General features: G+C 37.4%; 2 protein-coding genes and 1 long non-coding RNA gene across 14 annotated transcripts in view; 1 reads left to right on the top strand and 2 right to left on the bottom strand.

The window, feature by feature from the left end:
• Positions 1 to 5,557, bottom strand: part of PPP1R12B (protein phosphatase 1 regulatory subunit 12B) — a 123,487-nt gene extending 117,930 nt beyond the window's left edge. For all 11 annotated transcript variants that reach the window (XR_005555029.1, XM_039329406.1, XM_039329395.1 and 8 more), the window contains exon 1: positions 5,165 to 5,557. Coding sequence is in view for 10 of the 11 variants with exons in the window: in XM_039329406.1 (XP_039185340.1) it covers positions 5,165 to 5,440 (276 nt within the window). In the remaining variant the exon portion in view is untranslated. The remainder of the gene's footprint in view (positions 1 to 5,164) is intronic.
• Positions 5,558 to 6,094: 537 nt separating this feature from the next.
• On the bottom strand, positions 6,095 to 13,063 carry LOC120301768. Of its 2 annotated transcripts, none has more exons than XR_005555023.1 (2): positions 12,924 to 13,063; positions 6,095 to 11,109 (listed from the first exon to the last, which is right to left on the bottom strand). It is a non-coding gene; the product is annotated as an uncharacterized LOC120301768 (long non-coding RNA). The 2 variants fall into 2 exon arrangements; XR_005555022.1 differs by having other exon boundaries at positions 12,681 to 13,002.
• A 137-nt stretch (positions 13,064 to 13,200) lies between these two features.
• The window catches only part of CSRP1 (cysteine and glycine rich protein 1), a 29,611-nt gene continuing 19,825 nt past the window's right edge, over positions 13,201 to 22,986 (top strand). Inside the window, exon 1 of the mRNA XM_039329359.1 lies at positions 13,201 to 13,347. The gene's annotated coding sequence lies outside the window, so the exon portion shown is untranslated. The remainder of the gene's footprint in view (positions 13,348 to 22,986) is intronic.

Below are 22,986 nucleotides of genomic sequence, written 5' to 3'. Positions count from 1 at the left end.
TGACACACAATTAATCATTCAATCTCTGTTGAAACTAGAATACATTCTTATTTTTCCAGTTGATTTGTAACTGCTGAAAATTCAGTGTCCCCAAAATAAATTTAACCGATTTTTTTTAATATGGATATGGCTTTAATAACTTAGTGAAATCAAAAGTAACAATTTCATAATGTGAAAATTATGAAAGCTATACTGTAATTTGTCTTAAATTATGACAATTATTATCATTGCTTCTTCAACTGAAATAATACAAATAATTTCCCCCCTACTGGCTATTCTCTGAAGATTTCTCATTATATGACAGAAAATCTTTTAAGTGAAATACTAGAAATCAAAATAACCGGTACATCTAATAAAGTCTGATGTATATTTAACATGATGTATATTTAACATCAAAAGATTTTACATATAGTTCTTACAAGTACCCTGTAAAACAGAACAATATAAAATATATCATAATAAAAATTATTCAAGACTATCATGATTATATATTTACACATATCTATACATACACACACATACACATATGCACATTATCATGACCAATTTGAAATTTAATAATAGATTTATTTCCTAAGAAAAGATGCAGATTTAATACCACAAAAACCAATGGGTTAGATCTATGGCAGGAAGGCGGAAAGGTTAAAGTTTTCTTCAATTCCTCCTTCTTCTACACACAATTCCTGCAAAATTCTGTTCCTGTGGCCTGAAATGTGCAAACTGGAATTGGAGAATAAATGTAAAAAGGGGGGTTGGGTGCTATTCTGCTATTTCTCTAGCAGGAAATCTATAATTGATCCATAATTCCTTTTGCAAATGTTCACAGAAGGACTTAGTTCCACTCAAAACAAAGAGAGCTGAAACAAATAATTGCAACAAATATCCCTTATACCAGGGCTTTTCAACCTTTTCACCCATTGTACCACTTTTAGGATATGGCAACATCCGAGTACCACCAGTCGCCTAGCAAGGTGTCAAAAACTTGATGACCAAAAAAAAAAAAAAAAGGAAAAAAGTGATGAAGTATAGGTAGTCTCGACTTACAACAGTTCGCTTAGTGACTGTTCGAAGTTACAATGGCACTGAAAAAAGTGCCCCCCAAGCCACAGCCGAGCAAGACACCTGCCTGCCCGCCCGGCTGTGCTCTTCTTCCTGTCCGAGGTTTTCATTGTTGTGAGCATTTCTGTTGAGGATTGGCAGTGGGGATGTTTGGTTTTTATTCCCCCCATCTGCTGGGTAGTTGCAGCAGGTTTTGATCACTTCACATGACCCTGGGACACTGTGACCGTCATAAATATGAATCAGTTGCCACGCATCTGAATGTAAATCACAAGACCCTGGAGATGCTGCAACATTCCAGCTGATCGGTGCTTCTTCTGGGGTCAGCAGAAGCACCAGGATCAGCGCTGAGCTCCAGCTGGAGCCTGGCGCTGATCCTGGCACTTCCACTGAGCCGACAGCCCCAAAGAAGCACTGATCCTGGTGCTTCCACAGAGCCCTGACAGCCCTGCAGCTCCAGCCATCTCACTCAGGTTTATACGGTACTGCCACTGGTTCAGCTCATTCCCCTCTCCCGCTACCACTTTTCTAGGATGATCGCGTACCATCTGCCAGGTACCAATGTACCACAGGTGGTACCTGTACCACTGGTTGAAAAGCCTTGCCTTATACCAGCAAATTATATTGGAAAGCTATGGAATTTTATAAGACTATATGAAACTGTATCCCATTGTTAACATTTTCTAATTAAAATAAAGTTATTCTAATTTCATCAAAAATTGTATTTCTGCAAACGTTACTTTTTCATAAATTTTGTTATTTTAGATATTCTCACCCTTTAACAAATTCACAGGGCAGCAAACAGGACTTAAATTGACAATAAACCAAGTAAAACAAAAACCTAGAATTCTCCAGAAGCAGAATTAAGAATGTTCAGAAAACTAAAAGCCAGGGAAAACAAGGACTTTGCCTGATGTTGAAATGATGCTTAAAATATATCTTCAGCTGGACAAATCTAGGAAGAGCATTCCAAAATGCAGGTTCCACCCTTGACCTTTGCAGAAATCCACATCTCAGACACTGAGAACCCACTAAAAGACTATTAGAAGGCAGACTTATGACAAACAGTGTTATTTGGACTTTAGCTCCAAATAATGTTTTTTAACAGATGCATTATTTGTTCTTTCCCAAACCATTCAAAAGTGGCCTGAATAATTTACATTTGATTGTAATGTAAAAAGTAGGTACACTTAACAGTCATTTGTGATCAAAGCAGATAGAAAAGGAAACCAGTCATAACACAACATGTATTAATGTCCATCACTCATACCTGCCCCCAAATGATAGTGATCTCTAAACCTAGCTTCAATAGCACACCAGCTGAAGCAAGGACCTGTCAAGTATATTAAAGGCAGAGCAACTAACAGTAAATCTTAAGATTTTGTACTTGGCCTGTCACCAAGGCCTTTAGTGCCAGAATGAATAGAACAAAGATGAGGATGAGTTTAGATAATGATGCAAACTTTTATTTTTGACTCTCGGAGGTGGTTCAACAATAAAGTCACTCATTGCCACTCCTAAAAACACATTTGTTATTACTAATTTTAATAGAAAGCAACAAATAATTAAGGGATCTCTCACTTAAATAGAATGGAACAATTTCCGGTGAGCTCAAGATTGCACAGGCTTTATGCCTAACTCAGTGGAATCATGCTGAAGAAAGCCAAGCCGGAGGATGAATGCCACTATGTCATCAGTCACTGTCCCTGATTTCACACAATACTTATTATATCTGCCAAATGTTCAGCTAGGAGTCATATCAAGAACTCTCTAAAATAAATTGTTTTACTGGCAAGATGCTACTTTTATATATGGAGTATCATGGATACTGTTTACATACCATATCCTTTTTCAAAGCTGGAATATCAGGCAGTAAAACAAGTCATTTTCCTCAGGAGTATGCAAGACTATGGTTATTTTCTACTGTTTAATACTTATGAAGGTCACAGCTAGCATATTGAGGGATTATCAAAATATTATCAGAATGAAGACTCATACAAAGCCCTCAACAACAAAAACCTCAAAAAAATCTGAGAATGTATGAAGAAAACTGCACCATCACATGAAGGCTTATTAGATATATTAAAAATTGCTTGAAGTCTACAATTATGACCAAACCCAACTCTGTCTTCTTAAAAGCCTTTGTGTCTATGAATATTTGAAAGGTGTATGTCATTAAAAAAAAAACTAAAAGTATGGTAAGATTTCCATTGGCTGGGACATAATTCCTTGCCCCTCCCTATGTCTAAATTATCTAAAAATGTATACCAATGAAATATTTTGCATACTATATAGGTGTTCATATTACTAAAATCTTACTTAGGCAATTTGTGTCCATCACATAATAATAGTTAAGTAAATAATAGACAAAACATGCAAGCTTACTAGGTATTTCTCAGTGTTAAATATTTTCACTGTTGCATTAGAAAAGGTAACATAAGTCTAAATAAAAGAATTAAATTTTGATGGTAGCCTCATTTAGGGAGCAGACTTTTGAGGATGCTTCTGGTGCTCACTGCATGTTAGGAATTCTATTAATAGAATTCAGTGTTGCTTATCTTAGGCTTTGGCACCTTGTGGTCTCTTTAAAGGTTGCCAAGGGAAAAGATTTTGAAAGTCACAAGTATCACAGCAAGTCAAGTACAGGATACATTAAAGCAAAAAATGAACCCCAAACAGCCTGTAATTTTAAAATATTTTATTAGTTTAGCAGCATGTTAATTATTTGAGGTCATTGACAACTATTCCTTATGGATTTTTCATATTCTGCAATATTAACTTCAAATTAATGTTTTATTTTAGAACCCTAAGAGTTATATTAAGGAAGAATCAATAGAGAAAATACTCTATATACTGTATATTGTGACAGGTATTTTTTACTGAGGTATATTTCATCAGAAATAATATTTCCTACTGGAAGTAAACACAAATCAGGATAATTTGATATCAAAAATTCTTGTACACTTCTCCATTTAAAGCATGTTACTAAACTAACCTGACCTTGCTCATTTCAAAACAAACAAAAGAAAAAAGAAAAAAACCTCTTTTCTATATTTTTCATCCTTTTGATGATGAAAGCAAAGACACAATAACTTTAGACTAGTCAAATGTATCTTCCCCTGCAGATTCAAGATTAGAGTATAAAATGTGTATTAGTAAATTGCAGTCTGTATTTGAGTGAGAATTATTATTTGGGTAGCAAAAGTTTTCTAGATAAGAAAACCACAATAATCCTAGCAACATAAATAACTGACAAACAAAAGACTGTTGGGGTTATATTATAGGGGTTAATTCATACTACATAGCCACAGGAAGAGTACTTTTGTTTATATGGCAAAGGTTTTTTTAGATTAAGTTCAAGTAAAACAGCCAAGAAACAAATAACAGAAGAACTGATGTCTAATATCTGCTGCATTGTCATTACTATGCAACTAAGTATGTATAGGTAGAGATCTTGTTTACTCTTAGTTGAACTGTTCACAGGCATAAGCCTAAACTGGGCTGTCCATTTCACCTAGATGACTTTTCATGTCATCTAGGAAGGAAAGGAAATACTGGATGGGCAGGAGAACAATCTGGTGACTATGGAGAGTCCCATCAATCTTCCCAAGGAAGGAAGCAATACAACAGTATTAAGTCTAATGGTGATTGAACAATTTCAGGACTTACAGAAAGGAGCCCTGGGAAAGGGGGGAGCAGGGTAAAAAGACAAATTAAAGGAAAAACAACAGGTTCATTCGCTGAATTAATCCTCTCCACTTATCTGAGAAACCATCCTCCACAATCTTAAGCCTTATCTACAGCCTATTACCCTACGCCAGCCATCTCAGCCCAGACTCTCCACATGTACTGGGCAACAGCTACCCTAAGCCCCAGCAGTACAGGACTTGCTTGCAACCCGTCCGAAGGGCACCCCAAGCACAAGCAAAGGACTGGGCAACGATCTCTCATCCCTTGCTCTGGACTGATAAATCCCCGGAGAGTCCAGGGATGACGAAGAAGGGAGAAAAGCGACCACTTGCATACAGCCGCGCTCTCGCCCTCTCCATCCCCGGCAGATTTGGGGCGTCGAGGTGTTGGGTGCAGGTGCTCCGCCCTGGGGTACCTGATGTAGCGCTGTCAGCCCGTCTACGTTGGCCGTGTTAAGGCGGGCTCCGCGGGCCAGCAGGCGCTTCACCTCCTCGGTGTCTCCGCTGGAGCAGGCGGCCAGAAAGACGGCGCCGTCCTCGAAGCGCACACGGCCCCCACCGCGGTGCCGGCTCCGGGCGGGAGTCACCGGCTCCAGTTCGGTCAAGGAGCCTTTCCAACGTTTCAGCTGCTCTGCCCTACGCAGCCTCGCCGATTCGGCCCGCTTTATCCCCAGGTGGCCCGGTTCCGACATGGTGGCGATAGTGGCAATGACAGCCGACCCTCCCCGTCGGTCTCAGAAGCGCTAGGAGCGCGCTGACTGCCTCAGCCCGCTGGAGAGCGCGACAATCCAACCGCCATCTTCCCAACTCCCCCGCCCCCTCCCGGGAGTTACTGTGGCGCGAGCGTAGAGTTCAGCTTAAAGGATCATGGGAAAAGTAGTTCGAAAGGACTTCATTAAGCGGGTGTCCCAGGGAGGAAGATTGGTCTTCCAAGGATGTCTTGTCTCCCTGAAGTCGGAATTAAGGGAGAAGTGTTATAAGCCAACCGTTTTGCTGACACGAAAAACAAGTTATTGTGATTATTACCCACTTTCAATAAGCACGTTTGAACATTTTTCCCAGCAGCAGGTAATTCTTGCATACCTTAAGGCAGTATTTCTTAAACGTTTTTGCTCTCAGCACCCTTCTCATTTTTAAAAACCTTGAGAACTCCAAAAGAGCGTTGTGTGCATTATAATCACTAATGTTTAACATATTAAAAATTAAAATTGATGCATTTGTGGAATATGCATTTATTGAATCACAAAAATAAGCATATTAAAGTAAACTCATTTGATATTAACATAAATATGTTGATCATTTAAAAATACACATTTTAGCAATAATAATGAGAAGAGTGACATTGATTTAAATTTTTGTAAATACTTTTAATATCTGGCAAATAATATATAACTTGATTGAGGTTACACCACACCTGACCTCTTAATAGCATCTTTGGTACTACATTAAGAAAAGTAGTAGTCAAACCAAATACAAATTACATTTTAACTAGATTAAATTTAAGTATAGTTAGTACAATTGGTTCCCAAATGTTTACTTAATAATTTCTTGCTTTTAGATAAAAATGCACAATTTGGTGACAGCTTTTGAATATCTCTGGGAGCCACATATAAAGCTTTCAGAGGTAAATGTAGCCTTGGAGTCTCAAGATTGAGCCCCTGTAAATTATCAGAATTAAATGGCAACAAGGAAGGTTTGAATTGATGGGCTGTTTCCACTGACTTAGAACACACATAGAATTAGCCAGGTCACTTGCTCTTTATTCAGAATAGTATAGATTAATCTATGCAGCGTTTAAAATGAACATGGATCATAAATATAATAAAGAATGGAAAAATAAGAAGGAAGATCACCTAGTTCAAAAACCTATTCAATGAAGGAATCCACTAGTACAACATTCCCAATAGATTCATTCATTCATTCCATTTATATGGCTGCCCATCTCAAACAGATAATTCTGGGCAGCCTCTGTTGAGACATTCCAGTGAAGAAGAATCTACTATCTTCCCAGATGGTCATTGGTGAGGAACTCTTGATTAGGAAATGTTTTCTGATCTCCAATCAAAATCTATTTCCTTATGGTTTAACTCCCTTGTTTCTTGTCCTCCCAACTAGAATATATCTGCCACATCTTCTTCAGGCTTTCAGATACTTGAAGATAATTATAGCTAACAGTGTCTCCAACTTTTTCTGATGAGTTTCCTTCCAATCCTTTTATCATTTTGATTACTCCCTATTTGACATGCTCCAATTTATCAAATGTCTTGTTCAGAAAATTCGACCAATCCAGAAGAGAGAGAAATAAGTGCTTTTCTTGATGTTTACACTTTAGTAGTCTTACTTATATTATGGTGTTGGCTCAAATTCAGCTTTTGATTCACCAATTTTACTTGAATCCTTTTCACATGTACCATTACCCAGTATATCTCCCCTATATTTATGATTTTGTTGTTTTTCTGCCCAAATATAGAGTTGCATTTTTCCTGTTGAAATTAAACTTTCTGGTTTTTATCTATTTTTTTCAACTTGCCAAGATCCTCCTAAATCCTGATATTGTCTTCTAAGTCGTATATAAAGAAATCTAAAGCTCTTTTTAGAGAGAAAACCAGAGAAAAATATGATTTGAGGAGTTCTGCTGTAATCCTGTTGCTATCATACTATCTTTGCTAGGAGAAAGACTACCTTCTCTTCTTTGTTTTAAAGTTGACATAATCCCCAAGCTCTCTTTCTTGCTTTTAGCTTAACTTGTGAATCTAAGTTGTTTTAGCATTTTAGATATTCTTGTAAAATGATGATCCTTTACTAACTGTAAGCCTCACCGTAGAGTTTCATCAGTAATTTAGAAAACTTGCTGTTCTGGAAAGTTAAAAGAATGAGAATGTGTGCTTCAGCAGTATAGTTTTCACATTAATTAACATGTTTGTTTATTTAAATTCTTTTAATCTTGTTAGCGCCATCTTGTGGGTGAGGTAGCTCTTAGCATTTTAGGCTTTATGTTAGAATAAAATAATTGATCTAAAAAGTGTCTTCCTTTGAATTACCTGGTATCATTTATAGAAAACATTAATTTTATAAATATGTTAGGAAATTCCTACAGCAAGACAGAGAAAGCCAGTATACTATAATGCTCTATGTTATATTTACAAATGTAGGCATTGCTATGGCTTTCATATATACTGACCACTGTGAAGCAACAACTATGTATTTGTCGACTTCGGGCAGACATTATTACTCTTAACTCAGAAATTAGAATTGAAAGTGTTACTTTTTTTTCCTTTGAATATCTTTGCTTTCTTCAGCTATTATTATGTTGTTTCCAAATGTTATCTGGAGCAGTCTTTGTGCTATAAAATGTGCAGTTCTTTTTTTGAATTTTCTGATTGTTCACTATTGCTAATACAGTTTGTCAAATGGAGAATTTAGCTTTTCTGCATGAGATTATTGTTCAACTTGTTTTGAATACTATTCTAAAATTAAGCTGTTATATCAGGTAATGTCTAAGAACAACATTGCTGGCCTTTTATTTTCTGTTGCATGCATTATAGTATGCAAATAGAAAGTATGCAGTTTTGAATATGTATCCACTACAATTAAAAATATTGTGCTTTTAATAATTCATCCTGTTAAACTTTTATTATTTTTTCACCAGGGCAAAACATGTCATTTCTGCTCATGAACTGGAGGTAGGAGGGAGATTTGTGTCATCCTTTGGACATGCTGTTAACAACATGTCCATCCTTTGGACATGTTGTTAACCACCAACCAAACAAAAATATAATGGTAGCGCCTTCATCTTTACTTATCCAAGATGTCCAACATGTAATGTTCATGTTGGATGATACAATAACCCACAAAACAATCTTTGCTCATAGTAATTTTATCATGGCCCTGATAAAAGTGTATTTCAGTCATTCTAGGAAGTGTTTGATCTCTCCTGTTTTTTCTTTAATAATTTTAGCTGCAATAAGAAGATTCTCAGAATCTATGAGATAATACATGACAAAGGAGTCTCCATCTAATCTCCATTTTTCAGAGTGTTTACCTATACAGACATATGCATGACAGTACAACGTGTTGAGTACTATTTTGTGTTGGAAGCACCATGGAATTAATGCCAAAACTACATTGAAGCAGCAGCTGTTTTAACAATGCAAACTTCTGTGAATATTTATGGTAACACCTTAAAATCTTCCTCCATTTCCATTTGTGTATAAGCCTTTCCTAGGCTTAGCAGAAATGTCTCCAGTTCTAGGCAAGAGGCTATTGCTCAGCCTGTAATAGTAAATTAATGATAACTTTAAAATTGCCATTGATCCTGGCAGTTTCGTTCTTTTAGAACAGGGGTCTTCAAACTTGGTCCTTTTATGACTTGTGGACTTCAACTCTCAGAATTTCTCAACCAGCATTCCTGGCTGAGGAATTCTGGGAGTTGAAGTCCACAAGTCATAAAAGAGCCAAGTTTGAAGACCTGTTTTAGAACCAAGCAGCCAGGGATCTAATTAGTTTCTTGGAGAGAGAAAAAAACCCCTGGCTTCCATCCAAACCAACTCACGCTCTACTTTTTTGTGTATGCCTTACAGAGGTGGACATACTTTATGAAAACTTGGGTCTAGCACAGGGGTAGGCAACCTTAGCTCTTTTATGACTCGTGGACTACAACTCCCAGAATTCCTCAGCCAGGCATGCTGGTTGAGGAATTCTGGAAGTTGAAGTCCACGAGTCATAAAAGAGCCAAGGTTGCCTACCCCTGGTCTAGCATTTCATGTAATATGCCTTATCTTTATGTAAATATGGATGTTAATGTGTGGGGATGCTATCTGTGAACACAGACTCAACATCAATACCTTTTTCAACTTACCCTCAATGCTACTTATAGGAAAGCCACATTAATCTATGGTGATAAAAAATTAGAAGTCTTCAGTTCACAAAGTGTGTGCTTTTCAATAAAATCTGTTAATAGGTAAAGACCCTTATTAGCCTTCTAATCCTGTATCACCTCTTCAGCTCATCACAGGTCATTTGTCATTGATTCATTTGTTTTCACAACATATAAATCTAACATATTTTCTTTATTATATTTTATGCTAGTCTACAATTATAACTCTAAAACAAATGATTTTTCTTCCAGTATACTATAAGTTAGATCTCTGTTGTTTAGCATATCTGAAATGCTGCGTAAATTCACATGGTGTTTTAACTTGTTTCAGCAGAACCAATACCCAATTATTGCCATTGGGTATTGCCATTCACTTCTGATATGAGCTGTTTTGCTGGTTTCATTTTAACTTTTTATGGCAGGGGTCGCCAACCCCCAGTCCGGTCCACCACATGCCACAAAGCGGGTCCGCGCAAACCAGTGAAGCCCCATCTGCAGGATGCAAGCAGCATGCAAACCTATACCCCCTCCGGTCTGTGGAAAACCTCTCTCAATGGAATCAGTCCCTGATGCCCAAAAGGTGGGGGACCTCTGTTCTATGGTATAAATTTCCAGGTCAGCTAATAGCTATCCTTGTTTCCCTTTCAGCATCAGTTTTGTCATCCATGGCACACATGATTAAAATAATGAGTTGGTGTTTTGCTTTAGCAAATGACTTGGTTTTTTCCCGAGTAACAGGCTTTCTGAACATTTATTTACATTTTCTGCACATGGCTTCTTCTACTGTAGCACTATTCATTCTGACCTGTTACTTCCTGTATGCTACTATAAATTACTCCCATTTGCTTTCACTCCTAAGTGCTGCTCTATAATACAGTTTCCATGGAGATAGCAACCTCAAATGTTCTTTTAAATGTTAAAGCTGTCTCTGTTAAAACTCTTTTTTTTCTTAGTTTTTCCTTTCAGAATTCCACAGAATAGGCAAACTCTTAAAGTATCCTTCAAGCCTTTGCTGAATTTGCAATGTTCGAACAGCTTTTTAAAAATTTCCTTGCTTTTGAAGATGGGGGAGAAAAAAGAAATAAAAAAGAAATGCACTCCCCTGCCTACAATAATATTGTGGTCTCCCCCTCTCCAAATGAGGTATCCTTAAGGCCTCCAATTGAAAAGCCTATATAGGGGCTAATTTCTCTAGTTCTCACCTGACTCAGTACCAGAGCAATTCCTTCAGCAGAGCCCACTTGGCTTGTTTCTCTGCCAGCCAATCTTAGGCCACAACTTCTGAGAGTTGAAGTCCACACATCTTCAAGTTGCCATGATTGAGAAGCACTGGTCTAGACTCATTCACATCTCCAGGGTCCTCAGCTGGAAATCTTCCAGTACAGTAGTGACTTCTACAGCTGCCTCCATCTCTGGCCAGGCAAATTGTCTACTCAGCATTTGGTTGCTCAGCCTCATTTTTAATGGACAGCATCTCTGGTAAATCTGCAAGAGAAAACACAAAAAGAAAACCGCTCCACACCAAAACCTGACTGTTTTAAGGATCCCCACAAGGAGACATATAGGACTATATGCAGTGGTGGGATTCAAGTGGTTCATACCACTTTGGCAGAACCAGTAGCTAATTTTTTATTGCCCAGGCCCAGAATGGACTTCTGGAAGTGGCAGCCACACAATCCCACCACTGACTATATGCTGGTGACATATACCAATGATACATCATTTTATAAAAGTTCTCTTTCAGGTTATAACAATGTAAATTTCAGTCTTTTCAACTACATTGTTTCCCATTGTTCTCTTTGTACATTGTAACCAAAATGTTTAACCCATTTTATTATACATTCTTTTACTTGTTCATCTTTCCTATGCATCTTGTAATGACTTATATTTAACAATATTCCTTTTAAATGCTGATTTTGATTATGTGATTGTTATTTTCTTATTCTGCCTTGTAATAAAACTTTACAACTCAATACAAATCAGACATTCAGATCTTTCTAGTAAGGAATATTAAAGATTTTCTGCATCACCACATGCAATAAAGAGCCGAGGTGGCTCTTTAGAATGCAGTACTGCAGGCCACTTTAGCTGACTGTGTTCAGCAGGTCAGCGGTTCAAATCTCACCGGCTCAAGGTTGACTCAGCCTTCCATCCTTCTGGGGTAGGTAAAATGAGGACCCAGATTGTTGGGGACATTGTAAATATATATATACATTGCTTACTGGTGTACACCGCTTATAGAGTGCTTGCACTTAAAGCGGTATATAAGTCTCATAAATAAATAAATAAATAAATTTCACATGTGAAAATACAGAAATGTAACTAGAAGTCATTGTGAGGAAGAAATGCTTAAAGCTGAGAAGTACCATTTGAGGAATAGAGACCTTCAACAGCAACTTTCACTTGCATTTTGTCTCTCAGTTTTACTTATTTTTTTTAATCAACCTACCATTGCCAATAACTCATTTATTCTAATTCTAGGGAACCCCATTCCTTGGTTAGAATAAGGCTGTGTATTGCCATTTTAATTTGGAATTGCTTCAAAATAATTGGTTTCAGGTTTAAAATCTGAAATCTGATCTGGATGTTTCCTCCATGATATACAATACTTCTGATTTTAGAAGAAATGACATTTTTGTGTACTTAAATGACCTTCAAAAATCGAGTGTAGTATTACAATTTAACAGCAGGAGGCATCTGCATTCTGATCTCTTATTCAAAATTAGAATGGTTGTGTGTTTTATGATATCAGTTACTCTGTGGGAGGAAAATGTTACTTCATCAACTAATAACATTTTAAACATGTGAATCAATTCTTTGCTTCCTTTAAAAAAACAGCAATAGTAAACAATACAATCATTAAGGTATCTAAAATTCATAAATGAATAAGTAATTCACTGTGTAGTTATTTATAAAGATAACATTTCACTATTTTAGCAATGGGGATAACTAAAAAATTAAAATAATGAAATGTAGAAAGATGCAATGAAATAAACTAGATTTCAAATCCCTCATTTTGCACTTATTACAGAAATACGGCTGCTAAAGATGCCTACACTTTGGTTGTGAAGCACTTGTTGAAAGTCACTGTAAATGTTGTACTTCGGTTCCAACAGCTTCCACAACCCATTAATGAAAGCTAATGGAGAATTCTGGGAGTTGAAATCCAAACATCTTAAAGTTGCCACGTTTGTAAAAATTGGCTTCAAAAGTGCCAAGGTCCCTGTGTTGTTTAAAAACTCGGTTGGGGACTTGGGGGCTTTCCAGATATTGACAGATTTTCAGCAAAAGTGCGCTACCCAGAACAGCAGGGAGTTGTAGTTTAGCAAGTCACAGGTTCCCCATCAGTTTTCAGGTCCACTGGAAAATTCCTTTTAGCTGAAGAGTTGCGTTCTGAAGATCCGTCTTGTCCGGCTCCCGGAGAGGCAGCAAGTCCCGCCTCGTTGCTTGCCAGCCTGCTTCGATTGCTTCAGGAAACACCGGAGGCCCTTGTGATGACATCAGCCCGTTTGTGGTGTTGAGTGCAAAAAAAGGAAAAGAAAGGGTCAACCCCAACCCAACGCGGCCCTCCCTTTCGAGACTCTTCGGGCTGGCTGGGCGCTGCTTGGGGACCCGCCTTCTCCCGGAGAGAACAAAACAACCCTCTTCTCCGCGAATTTCTGTGCCACGCCAGCTCGGGTGCCAGAAACAGGACGTCGGAGCGACCAACGCCAGCTTAACCAGGTAAGGCTTGTGCTTTTGCCGGGATCAATCTCAGCTGCGAGCGATCCGTGTGAAAGGAGCGCCGCCAACCTCTTGCTCCTTGCCTGACTTAGGAAATCCCCACTTGAAAATGGGAGACGATTTGCGCGCCGCTCGCAAATAAACCCACCCAGTAAGTTTTTTTTAAAAAAGGGGGGGAGTTACCGTTAGATTTTCGCTCCCCTACCCCATGAAAAGAGTATTTTTGCTACGTGCCTGATCAGACTCGCTGCTTTATTCCAAAATATTGATCCTCTGCAGCAAAAGCCCCGATGAACCCAATGACTCTGTCTTCTAAAGGGTGCATGAACCGCTAACTTCCTCTAGTTACAGTATTTCCTGTTTCCTCCCCCCTCCCCGTATATGACAGTTCTCAGTCCAGATATTGGCAACATTTCGGGGTCCAGTGAAGTACTAATAGGGTGCCGTTTCCTACACATGTTTGCCTTTGTATTTACCACTGTCGAATCTTTCTTGATATTTAGAGATAGATAACTCGACAGAGTTGGGAAAGCTGTTACCAGGATTCTTGAATGAGAAGAATGTTACAAGCACTCCATTCTTGAGGTGATCAGTCTGTGTGCATTTTACTTCCTTCCTGGTGTTTGAGATTTATGGGAATTGCACTCCTGATACAGTTGGAGGATGTCAGGCTGTGGAATGACACTAGAGTATGTCTTAAGTCATTAGATGAGTTGCAAGAGAGAACATAGTTTGTTTTTGCTAACCTGTAGTGTGAGAGGTTATTGTAGTTAGTAAACTGTAGTTTGCTTAATCTGTGTGATCTGGCCTACCATAGTTTCATCAATAAACCATAATTAAAAATACTGGCATAGGGTGAGAGGCACATTTAGCTATTTAGTTGATGGGCATCTGCTAACTTTATCTTGCTGAACTTCTGTTTAATGCAGTAATTTACAAACAAAAAAGATTATTAAGAAGATTATTCTATCAAAGGAGAAAACAGCCAGCTATCTACCCTATAACCCAAAGAACCTGATTTCATGACCAAACTTCTTTTACTTGAGATTTTTTTTTATGTTCAGATGAAATCTGTAGACTATTCTAGTAGACTACAACCTAAATGAGATTCTCACTGTCATGAAAAAAGTGGCCTTTGCTACATTACTTTTTAAAATATAAAACTGATGAAATTTTAATGGCCTCAGGTGCTTATCTCTAGAGTTCTTGATAAAATCCTTGATCTGAATAACATAAAAAATGTCTTCTATTCTTTAACAAAATGCTTAAGGTTATTATTTCTAGCACTTTAATTATAAATTATCAGTCTGACTGACAAGGTGATCTGAGCTGAGACAGCCTTGGACTCATTCTTTCAGAACTGCAGAATATGCTGTACACCCACTGCTAGCTTAGACACTGAGGATATTCAGTCTGTGATTATGTCTCTTTTCTCTGATTTTCAAGGTGAATACACCATATGGGTAGAGTCTGTATCTCATTAAAGATATGATAAACACTTTTACTGAAATGGAACTATATTTTTATGTGAGAAAGAAGAGAATATTATGGACTGGGGAAAAGTGAAAATAGCTCCCATACATAGTAATGTGCCATGCTATTTTAAATAAATAAATAAATAAAGGAAAATGCCAGTGTAAATTGTACTTTACACTTAACTCCAGCCCCTATATTCATAATGCACTGGGATCGTTTGCATTTTATAGTTTATCTAACCCTCCACTTTGTTTTAAGATGCATAAATAATACTAAGTCTAATATCATGAGGCTCACATTTTTGTACAGAAATGAGAGTAAGTGCTAATATCTGGTTTTATATATTGTGCTGAGCTTGGCTTACAAATCACAATAGCTAAGCAAACAACAATATAATATAGCCTGCTATATAAACTTTGTCAGTGGGTTCACACATCTTGGTAAACCATGGATTGTTTTAACCACAGTTCATTGAATACTCCATAAAAGGGACCAGCATCTATCATGCTTGTGGTACAATAGTGCTATATAGGAATAATGTCATCTTACTTGGTGTAGTACAGTTCTTCTTAAGAATTTGACTCATCCATAATGCTAAAGGATGTCCATTTATGGTAAAAATTCTGTTACTCAATAGTCTGATCAGTGACTATTTCTACCGCAATAGACTAAGCTTTGAAACTTGCTAAGAGCAACAGACTGTAAACTTTTAACATGTTGACATAATAACCAAAGAAAACAGTTTTGCTTCTGGTTGTGTTTTTATATGGATTTTTTTTATTTTTTTAATATTTGAATGATAGCTGTGTCTCTGCACAGCTTTGTCTGACAGAATGAAGAGGCTACCTGAAATTAGATGGCAAATCTCTGACTGGATTAACATGTGCTCTCCTGTGCTTATTTGAGTTTTGTTGAACTGGCTGGTTTCACGCAGTAGGCTAAGTTGTTAACTATGGTTTCAATGTACAATTATTAGAGTAACACAAGACATTAAGTCAAAACCAAACTTGGTTTCCTGTTATAGTATTCTTTCAATATCTGTTTCTCATCTATAATGAAAACATCAGTTATATGTATTTTGTATGTTTGTGTGTGAAGGAGACCAGAATAGGATTGTGAGGAAGCAAATTTAGATGCTTCTTAAATGAGAAGTATTAAATAATCAACATACGGCAGTATCTGGTTGATTTTTGGAGTTCAGAAATTAACCCATATGATACTGGAGGGGCTATAGGTTAGACTTAAAACTTGAATATAACCCAGAATAAGGCAGTGACAAAGCATTTTTGTATTGCTGCCAAAAAAACCCCTATATGAATGTGTTTGAAGGATCAGAATTGGATTCCAAAGAAATTGGTTTTTATTAGCAATTTAAATGGAACACGATGTAGCAATTCCTATTTATTCTCAAAAAGTGTAAGGTGAGCTTCTAATCATCTTTCTCTACAATTGCAGCAGGATAAAAATTTGCATCTGCCTACAGCAAAACAAAAGAAAACAATAGGGTAAAGCAACTGTTTCCTATACAGTGGAGAACATGGATTATTTAGTCCAGACCCAGACTTCCCTTATATGTGAATTAGCATGTATCTATAATCTTAAATAAGGAAAAGTAGAATATACCATGAGTCAATCTCTGGTGATTACATGAACCACGCCCATGTACTTTTCTTAGTAATAATGTGTGAAGGGTATTTTCCCCCTTTCTTTTTTTAGTCTAATCTACTCTCTAGCCGTCTGAAACCAAAGTTTTCAAATAAGTACTGAATTTCCCAATATTAATTTTCTTGTATTGAGGTTGTCTTCTTATTCATACTTTTCTGGTATTACAATATCTACAGTTACTAGAAGGATTCATATTCTGATTCTGATGTTCTCAGAAAACAACTTGATTATAAACAGTTAAAACTTTAAATTGTTTTTTTAAAAGATTGGGGGAAAGATGGAAAGGATCATCTATAGCAGCGGTTCTCAACCTGTGGGTTGTGACCCCTTTCGGGGTTGAACGACCCTTTCACAGGGGTCGCCTAAGACCATCGGAAAACACATATTTCTGATGGTCTTAGGAACCTGTCTCGCTTTAAACTCCCCCTAAAATTCTTCATTCAGGCAGACTTCCAGAGTTCAGCCAGCAGAATGCAGGTAACCCCTCCCCCCTATCCTGCCACCTCCCACCGTGCCGCTCCGCATCCCGCGCCTTAAGCCTCTGTGGCACAGAACTGCTGGTGTGGTCCCCAATGGCCGCTGACGTGCTCCCTGCCGCCAGCGACCATGCAAGCCCTGGCAATTGCTCCAGCTGAAGAAGCGGGAGGCTGCCGCGGTGCCGATCTTCTGCACCTGTCAGCTGATGACCCCCTTAATGTGTGCTTGTCAGCTGGGAGGTCTGGCGACGGAGCTGGCCGGCGTGGAAAGCGATGGGGAGGTGGTGGCTCAGTAGGCGGGTTCCTGCCTGCCCGCGAATGTCGGGCCCACGGGGCTCGACACAGAGTCGACAGTCCAACATAACTTCCTTCCTCGGATGAGAAAGAAGGAATCTCTCCCACCCATGTCCCTTCCCCCCCTCAAGCGACAACAGGAGGTTGCAGACAACTAAGTCAGCCGGTGCAGGAAGCCCTGGAATGGCCAGTCCAGGGCTCCTGGTTGCAGTGCTGGATGTTTTTTGCTCCTCCTAGAAGTCGGTGGCAAGAAAAAGAAGTCGTTCAAACTTCAAGCTAGCTGCTGGATGCCTGTTTGCACTTTTTTTCTTTTCTTTTCTTTTCTTTTTTTTTGGAGTACTTGTCTGCCAACCCACCCCACCTATAAAAGAAAAAGTCTTCCACCCAAGCATAAGTTTTAAGGATTTTAAGGATCTTTGAGAGGAAGAGAGGGAAGAGAAATAGAGAGAGGGAGAGAAAGAGGGAATGAGAAATAGAGAGAGGGAGAGAGAGAAAGATAGAGAGAGAGAAAGAGAGTGACAGGGAGAGAGAGAAAGAAAGAGGGAGAGAGAAAGAGGAGAGGGAGAAAGGGAGACAGAGGGAGAGAAAAAGAGGGAGAGAGAGAGAAAGAAAGGGAGAGAAAGGGAGAGAGAAAGGGAGAGAGGGAGGGAGAGAGAGAAATAGAGGGAGAGAGAGGGGGAGAGAAAAAGGGAGAAAGAGGGAGAGAGAAAGGGAGAGGGAGGGAGAGAGGGAGAGAAATAGAGGGAGAGAGAAAGGGGGAGAGAGAAAGAAAGGGAGAGAGGGAGAGAGAAATAGGGGAAGGGGGGGGGGCTGGCAAGACTGATGTCTGAATTTTCTGAGTCGGGACCACACCTGAAAATACTGCATCCAATTTTGGTCATCACACTACAAAAAGGATGATGAGACTTAGTTGCAGAATTTGGGTTTGACTAGTCTAGAGAAAAGAAGGACTTGTGGGAGACATAATAGCAGTATTCCAGTATTTGATGGGCTGCCATAAAAGAGAGGGTCAATTTATTTTTCAAAGCAAGGAACATTCCATTTCCAACAACATATCTTTGTGAAACAGGATTTTCCAGCTTGTTGGTTATCAAGTCTAAATACAGAAGTAGACTTGTTGTGGAAGATGATCTTCTTTGTGCTCTTGCAAAGACTGCCCCAAGAATTTCTGATCTGGTGAGAAAGAAGCAATCTCAACCTTCGCACTGACGTTGGCTTTTTACGCATACTGTCGCAAAATGTAGCAATGTAGTTTACTGTTGTTATATTAAGACTGTTACCCATGCTACACCATGCTTCAAGACAAAATTTCATTTATTTGTAATTAGAAATAAATATTTCACAATATATAATTACATATAATGCTTTAATTATGTTCAATTTGTAACAATGAAAATACATCCTGCATATCAGATATTTACATTACAATTCATAACAGTAGCAAAATTAGTTATGAAGTAGCAACAAAAATAATTTTATGGTTGGGGGTCACCACAACATGAGGAACTGTATTAAAGGGTCGCGGCATTAGGAAGGTTGAGAACCACTGATCTATAGGCTAGTATATCTTTAGAGATACAACAAACAACTGTTTCTGAGTGCTTAAACAGAATGATTATCACAAGGCAACCAATTTTATCATAATCTCATTCTGATCATTTTTGTTTCCCCAATTTGTACTCTATCCAACTGTCAACTGTTTCCTCCTGGCTTGCTTTTAGCTTACAGGCTGTCTGTTAGTATAAAAAAATTGGATTATTAACTCTTGCAGTCTAGTAGAATAACAAACTTGTCTCATCATAACATGTTATATCATTTTGCCTTGCCTCTAAGCCACCTTGAGCTTCCCAAAATGGAAAGGTGGAATATACAATAGGTCAGTGGGTAAGTAGTCACCCTGGTATAATAATTAATATGATTGACTTTGTTCCTTTCTATTGTGTAAACAAACTTGCTTTTTTTGGCATAAACAAACTTGCTCCTTAATCCATCCAAATGTCTTGCCTCAAGTGTCTTCAAAACTTTAAAAAGCCTTTTTTGTCAATCTAAAATGAAGAAATTATTCTAATTACTCTCCACAATTGATATTTTTATTTCTTAATTTTTACAACCTCATCTAATTATTTTTTGTATGTCTAATAAATTTTTATTCATGTTCTTAGATTTTATTGCAAATCCTTTTTTATAAGTGCTTCATCTGGGAACTGACTATTCCTAAGAACAAACAATGATTCAAGGTCCTGATGCAATTCCTCAATAATGTCTCTGAATGCCATTATAAGTTGCTTATCTTGTTAAGTCTTTTGTTATGTTTCCAATATCGAAAATATTTTTCCCCACAAAAATACATTCTTTAGGATTAATTTCCAAGCCTTAATACTCAAAATCAATATTCCAATGTTTATAATCTGTTTAGCCAAAACCTTGTAAGGATTGAAGGCACTCACCCAGTGTCTCCAGCCTTGTCACTTTGAAGATGTCCAACTTTCTTAAAGCAGCTAATGCAAATAGTTCTTAACTTACAACAGTTCACTTAGTGACCTTTCAGAGTTACAGCAGCACTGAAAAAAGTGACTTATGACCGTTTTCACAGTTACAACCTTTGCAGCATCCCCATGATCATTTGATCAAAATTTAGATGCTTGGCAACTGGTTCATACTTATGACCGTTGCAGCGACCCAATATCATGTGATCTCATTTGCAATCTTCTCACAAGCAAAGTCAATGGGGAAGCCAGATTCACTTAACAAACAGGTTACTAACTTATCAATTGCAGTGATTCACTTTTAACAACTGTGGCAAATGCCCTAAAATGGAGCAAAATTCACTTAACAAATGTTTCACTTAACAACATAAATGTTGGGCTCAGTTGTGGTCGTACGTTGAGGACTACCTGTAATTAATTTCCAAAAGTGGTTAGCAAAGGAAGTATGAACTTAGTATCCTTTGGAAGTTCCGATTGCAGCTGGAGCAAGTAATGGCAAAGTCCCTTGGCTTCCAGTTCATATACCCTCCAGGGCAGTGGTTCTCAACCTTTATAATGCCGTGACCCCCCAACCGGTCGTAAGTCGAGGACTACTCAACCGGTCGTAAGTCGAGGACTACTCAACTGGTACAGCACTGTTTGCAGAATGGGATTTTTCGCGGGCTCAGCAGGGCAGAGACAGCCTGGACAATTCCTATTGGCTTTGGAAAGCCAATAGAATTAGACTCTATTCAAGAGAGTCTATTCTATTGGCTTTCAAAAGCCAATAGAATAAAAGGGAGTAGCACAGCTAAAGAAAAGGGAAAAAAATGGCGGACTGCGTTGTTTGGCGACCCCCATGAAATGGTCATTCGACCCTAAATGGGGTCCCAACCCACAGGTTGAGAACCACTGCTCCAGGGACTATTGCCTGGTACTCTTTGGTTTCCTACAAAGTTGGAATTTTTTTTGTTTTATTTTTTGCCCAGTAATTACTAATTAAAAATCTGAATAAGAAATGGGTACTAACACTATGGATAACTGTATAAACTTAAGTGTTTAAAAAAGCTTTACCTAAAAGTTACAAAAGAACATGAATGGAAATATATTTGAATTTTGGTTCAGATCTACAATCTGAAAAAGATCAATAAATAAATCTCTAAACTTCTATCAATCTGACTAGAAAAATGACAAAAATGGTAGTTGCCTTTTATCCCAAAGAATGCTTTCACCTTTCTATTGCTTCAGTTATCTGAGTCATTAGGCAGGATAATTACAATCTGAAAACAGTCACTTAACTAGGAGAGGAAGTATTCTGAATATTTAAAAAGTATAAAACCAAATATATTTAATAATTAAAATGTATAAAACAAAGCCACCTAGAGTAGCCTCATAGCAAGCTAGGTGGCAAATAAATTTAACAAATAAATAAGAAGTGTTTGATCATATATTGTTGACTGGGATTATGTATAAGATGCCATGGTGAGTGTATAAAAGAACAATTGTATTTGTGCTGTTTTTATTTTTAAGATGGTGACCATATAAATTTCATGTTTATAATAATTTCAGAGGAAAGTATTCACTAAACATCTGTGCTTTCAGAATAAATATTTAGAAAACTAAAGCTATTTCTGTTTGATTATGCTGATTATTGTTTATAGTAAAACATCTGATTTGATTAATGACTTCAAAATTTCATTGGGGTTTCTGTAGTTGTTATTATGTAAGTACACTTTTTGTTGCATAGAGAAAATATTTCCAGATGCTTCCCATTAGTTTTAGGAAAGGATTTAGATTGTGTGCTTTGCAGATATTTCCTGCACTTCTACTCTCAGTTTATTAAATGCTGAGAATTATGTGTAAGTTTCCATTCCATATGGAACTGTATTGGTTAACTTTTTATTTCCTGAAATACAACAGATGATATCCAAATTCAAGCGAACAGACTACTGTGCATTTAATCAGGATATCTTACTAATCTTCTGATCTATCTCACTTTGTATGCCCCAGAACTGCTACGATGTGTTTCTCATCCAATTCTCCAATTTGTATGGCCAACCATTTCAGGAAGTGATTCTTGGCGGTGGACAATCTTAAAAAAGAAAAGAAAAACAATTTGCCATTATAAATAGAAAAGTTAAAATAAATAATAGCTAAAGAGTTTGTCACAATCAATGTTTGTTAACACAACTAGGAGATAGGACCTTCATACATTCAGGCCCAGCACATAACCAAGTATTTAGGGCCTTACAAGAGGCTAATAGGATTGAGGTAATTCTAATCTCTGGAGGAAAATTGTTCCAATTATACACCATTTGATAAATGCTAGTATCTCTTTAACATCTGTTTTTGGCAATTTTTCCTGTATTTTCTTTATATCTAACATAATTATCAACTACATTTCCATCTAAATCTCCTTGCTGTACTTTCTTGTAAGAATACAACTAAAGCATGTTAAGGTAGTTTGCTCTTAAACACTGAATGAGATCAAATATCAAAACACATGTAAGGTATAAGTGAATGGATTGAGAAGAAAAAAAAAGATAAGGAAAGTAGTGGTTGAGTAAGGTTAATGAGTTTCTCACAAAGAGAAGTGAGGTTTAAAGAGAAGACCTGGTGTGGACATGGAAGCGAGGATGATTTACAGGAATTGGAATATATGGACAGGGGTAGTGAAAGAAATTTCATTTCATTTCTTAGTTGCTTGGGTTTACTGTTTTTTGTTTAATCCTTTCATGCACTTGGTATAATATAGCATTATGAATATAGTATACAACTTCATTGCTGAAAATAAAGAATTTTGATTTGTATTTAATATCTTAGGTAAACTGCGACTTCACTTATGTCTAGTATTTTTCATGTTCATTGCATTTTTGAAGAATATTGTATTGGATCAATTTTCTTATAAATAGATTAAACTGGTTAAAGTGAACCTATCAGTATAAATGAGAACTGACTAGATGAAATCATTTATCATTAACGCCAGAAATAAGAACTGAGTGGGTGCTGTCCATCACTTTCTGAAATGGAGATTATGCTGTTTCAGCAGATAGCTATCTATACAACCTTGTCTGGATTTAAAAGCTAAACAAATTTGAGCCTTGTTATTAAGACTTGGATGATAAATCGTTAGAGAATATCAGAACTGCAGACTTAACAAGGAAATTGGAAAAAAATCCCAAACAAAGCAAAGGCAAAGCATTACATTTTGTTGCCAATAAAATGAAATGGATGTTTTTCTAAAGAACATTGGAGTCACTAAT

The sequence above is a fragment of the Crotalus tigris genome, unplaced genomic scaffold (assembly GCF_016545835.1).
Source record: "Crotalus tigris isolate CLP2741 ecotype Arizona unplaced genomic scaffold, ASM1654583v1 scf7180000024396.1518868, whole genome shotgun sequence".
Taxonomy (NCBI): domain Eukaryota; kingdom Metazoa; phylum Chordata; class Lepidosauria; order Squamata; family Viperidae; genus Crotalus; species Crotalus tigris.
Note: the sequence above shows the minus strand (reverse complement) of the source record. Positions and strands in the feature narration are given on the sequence as shown.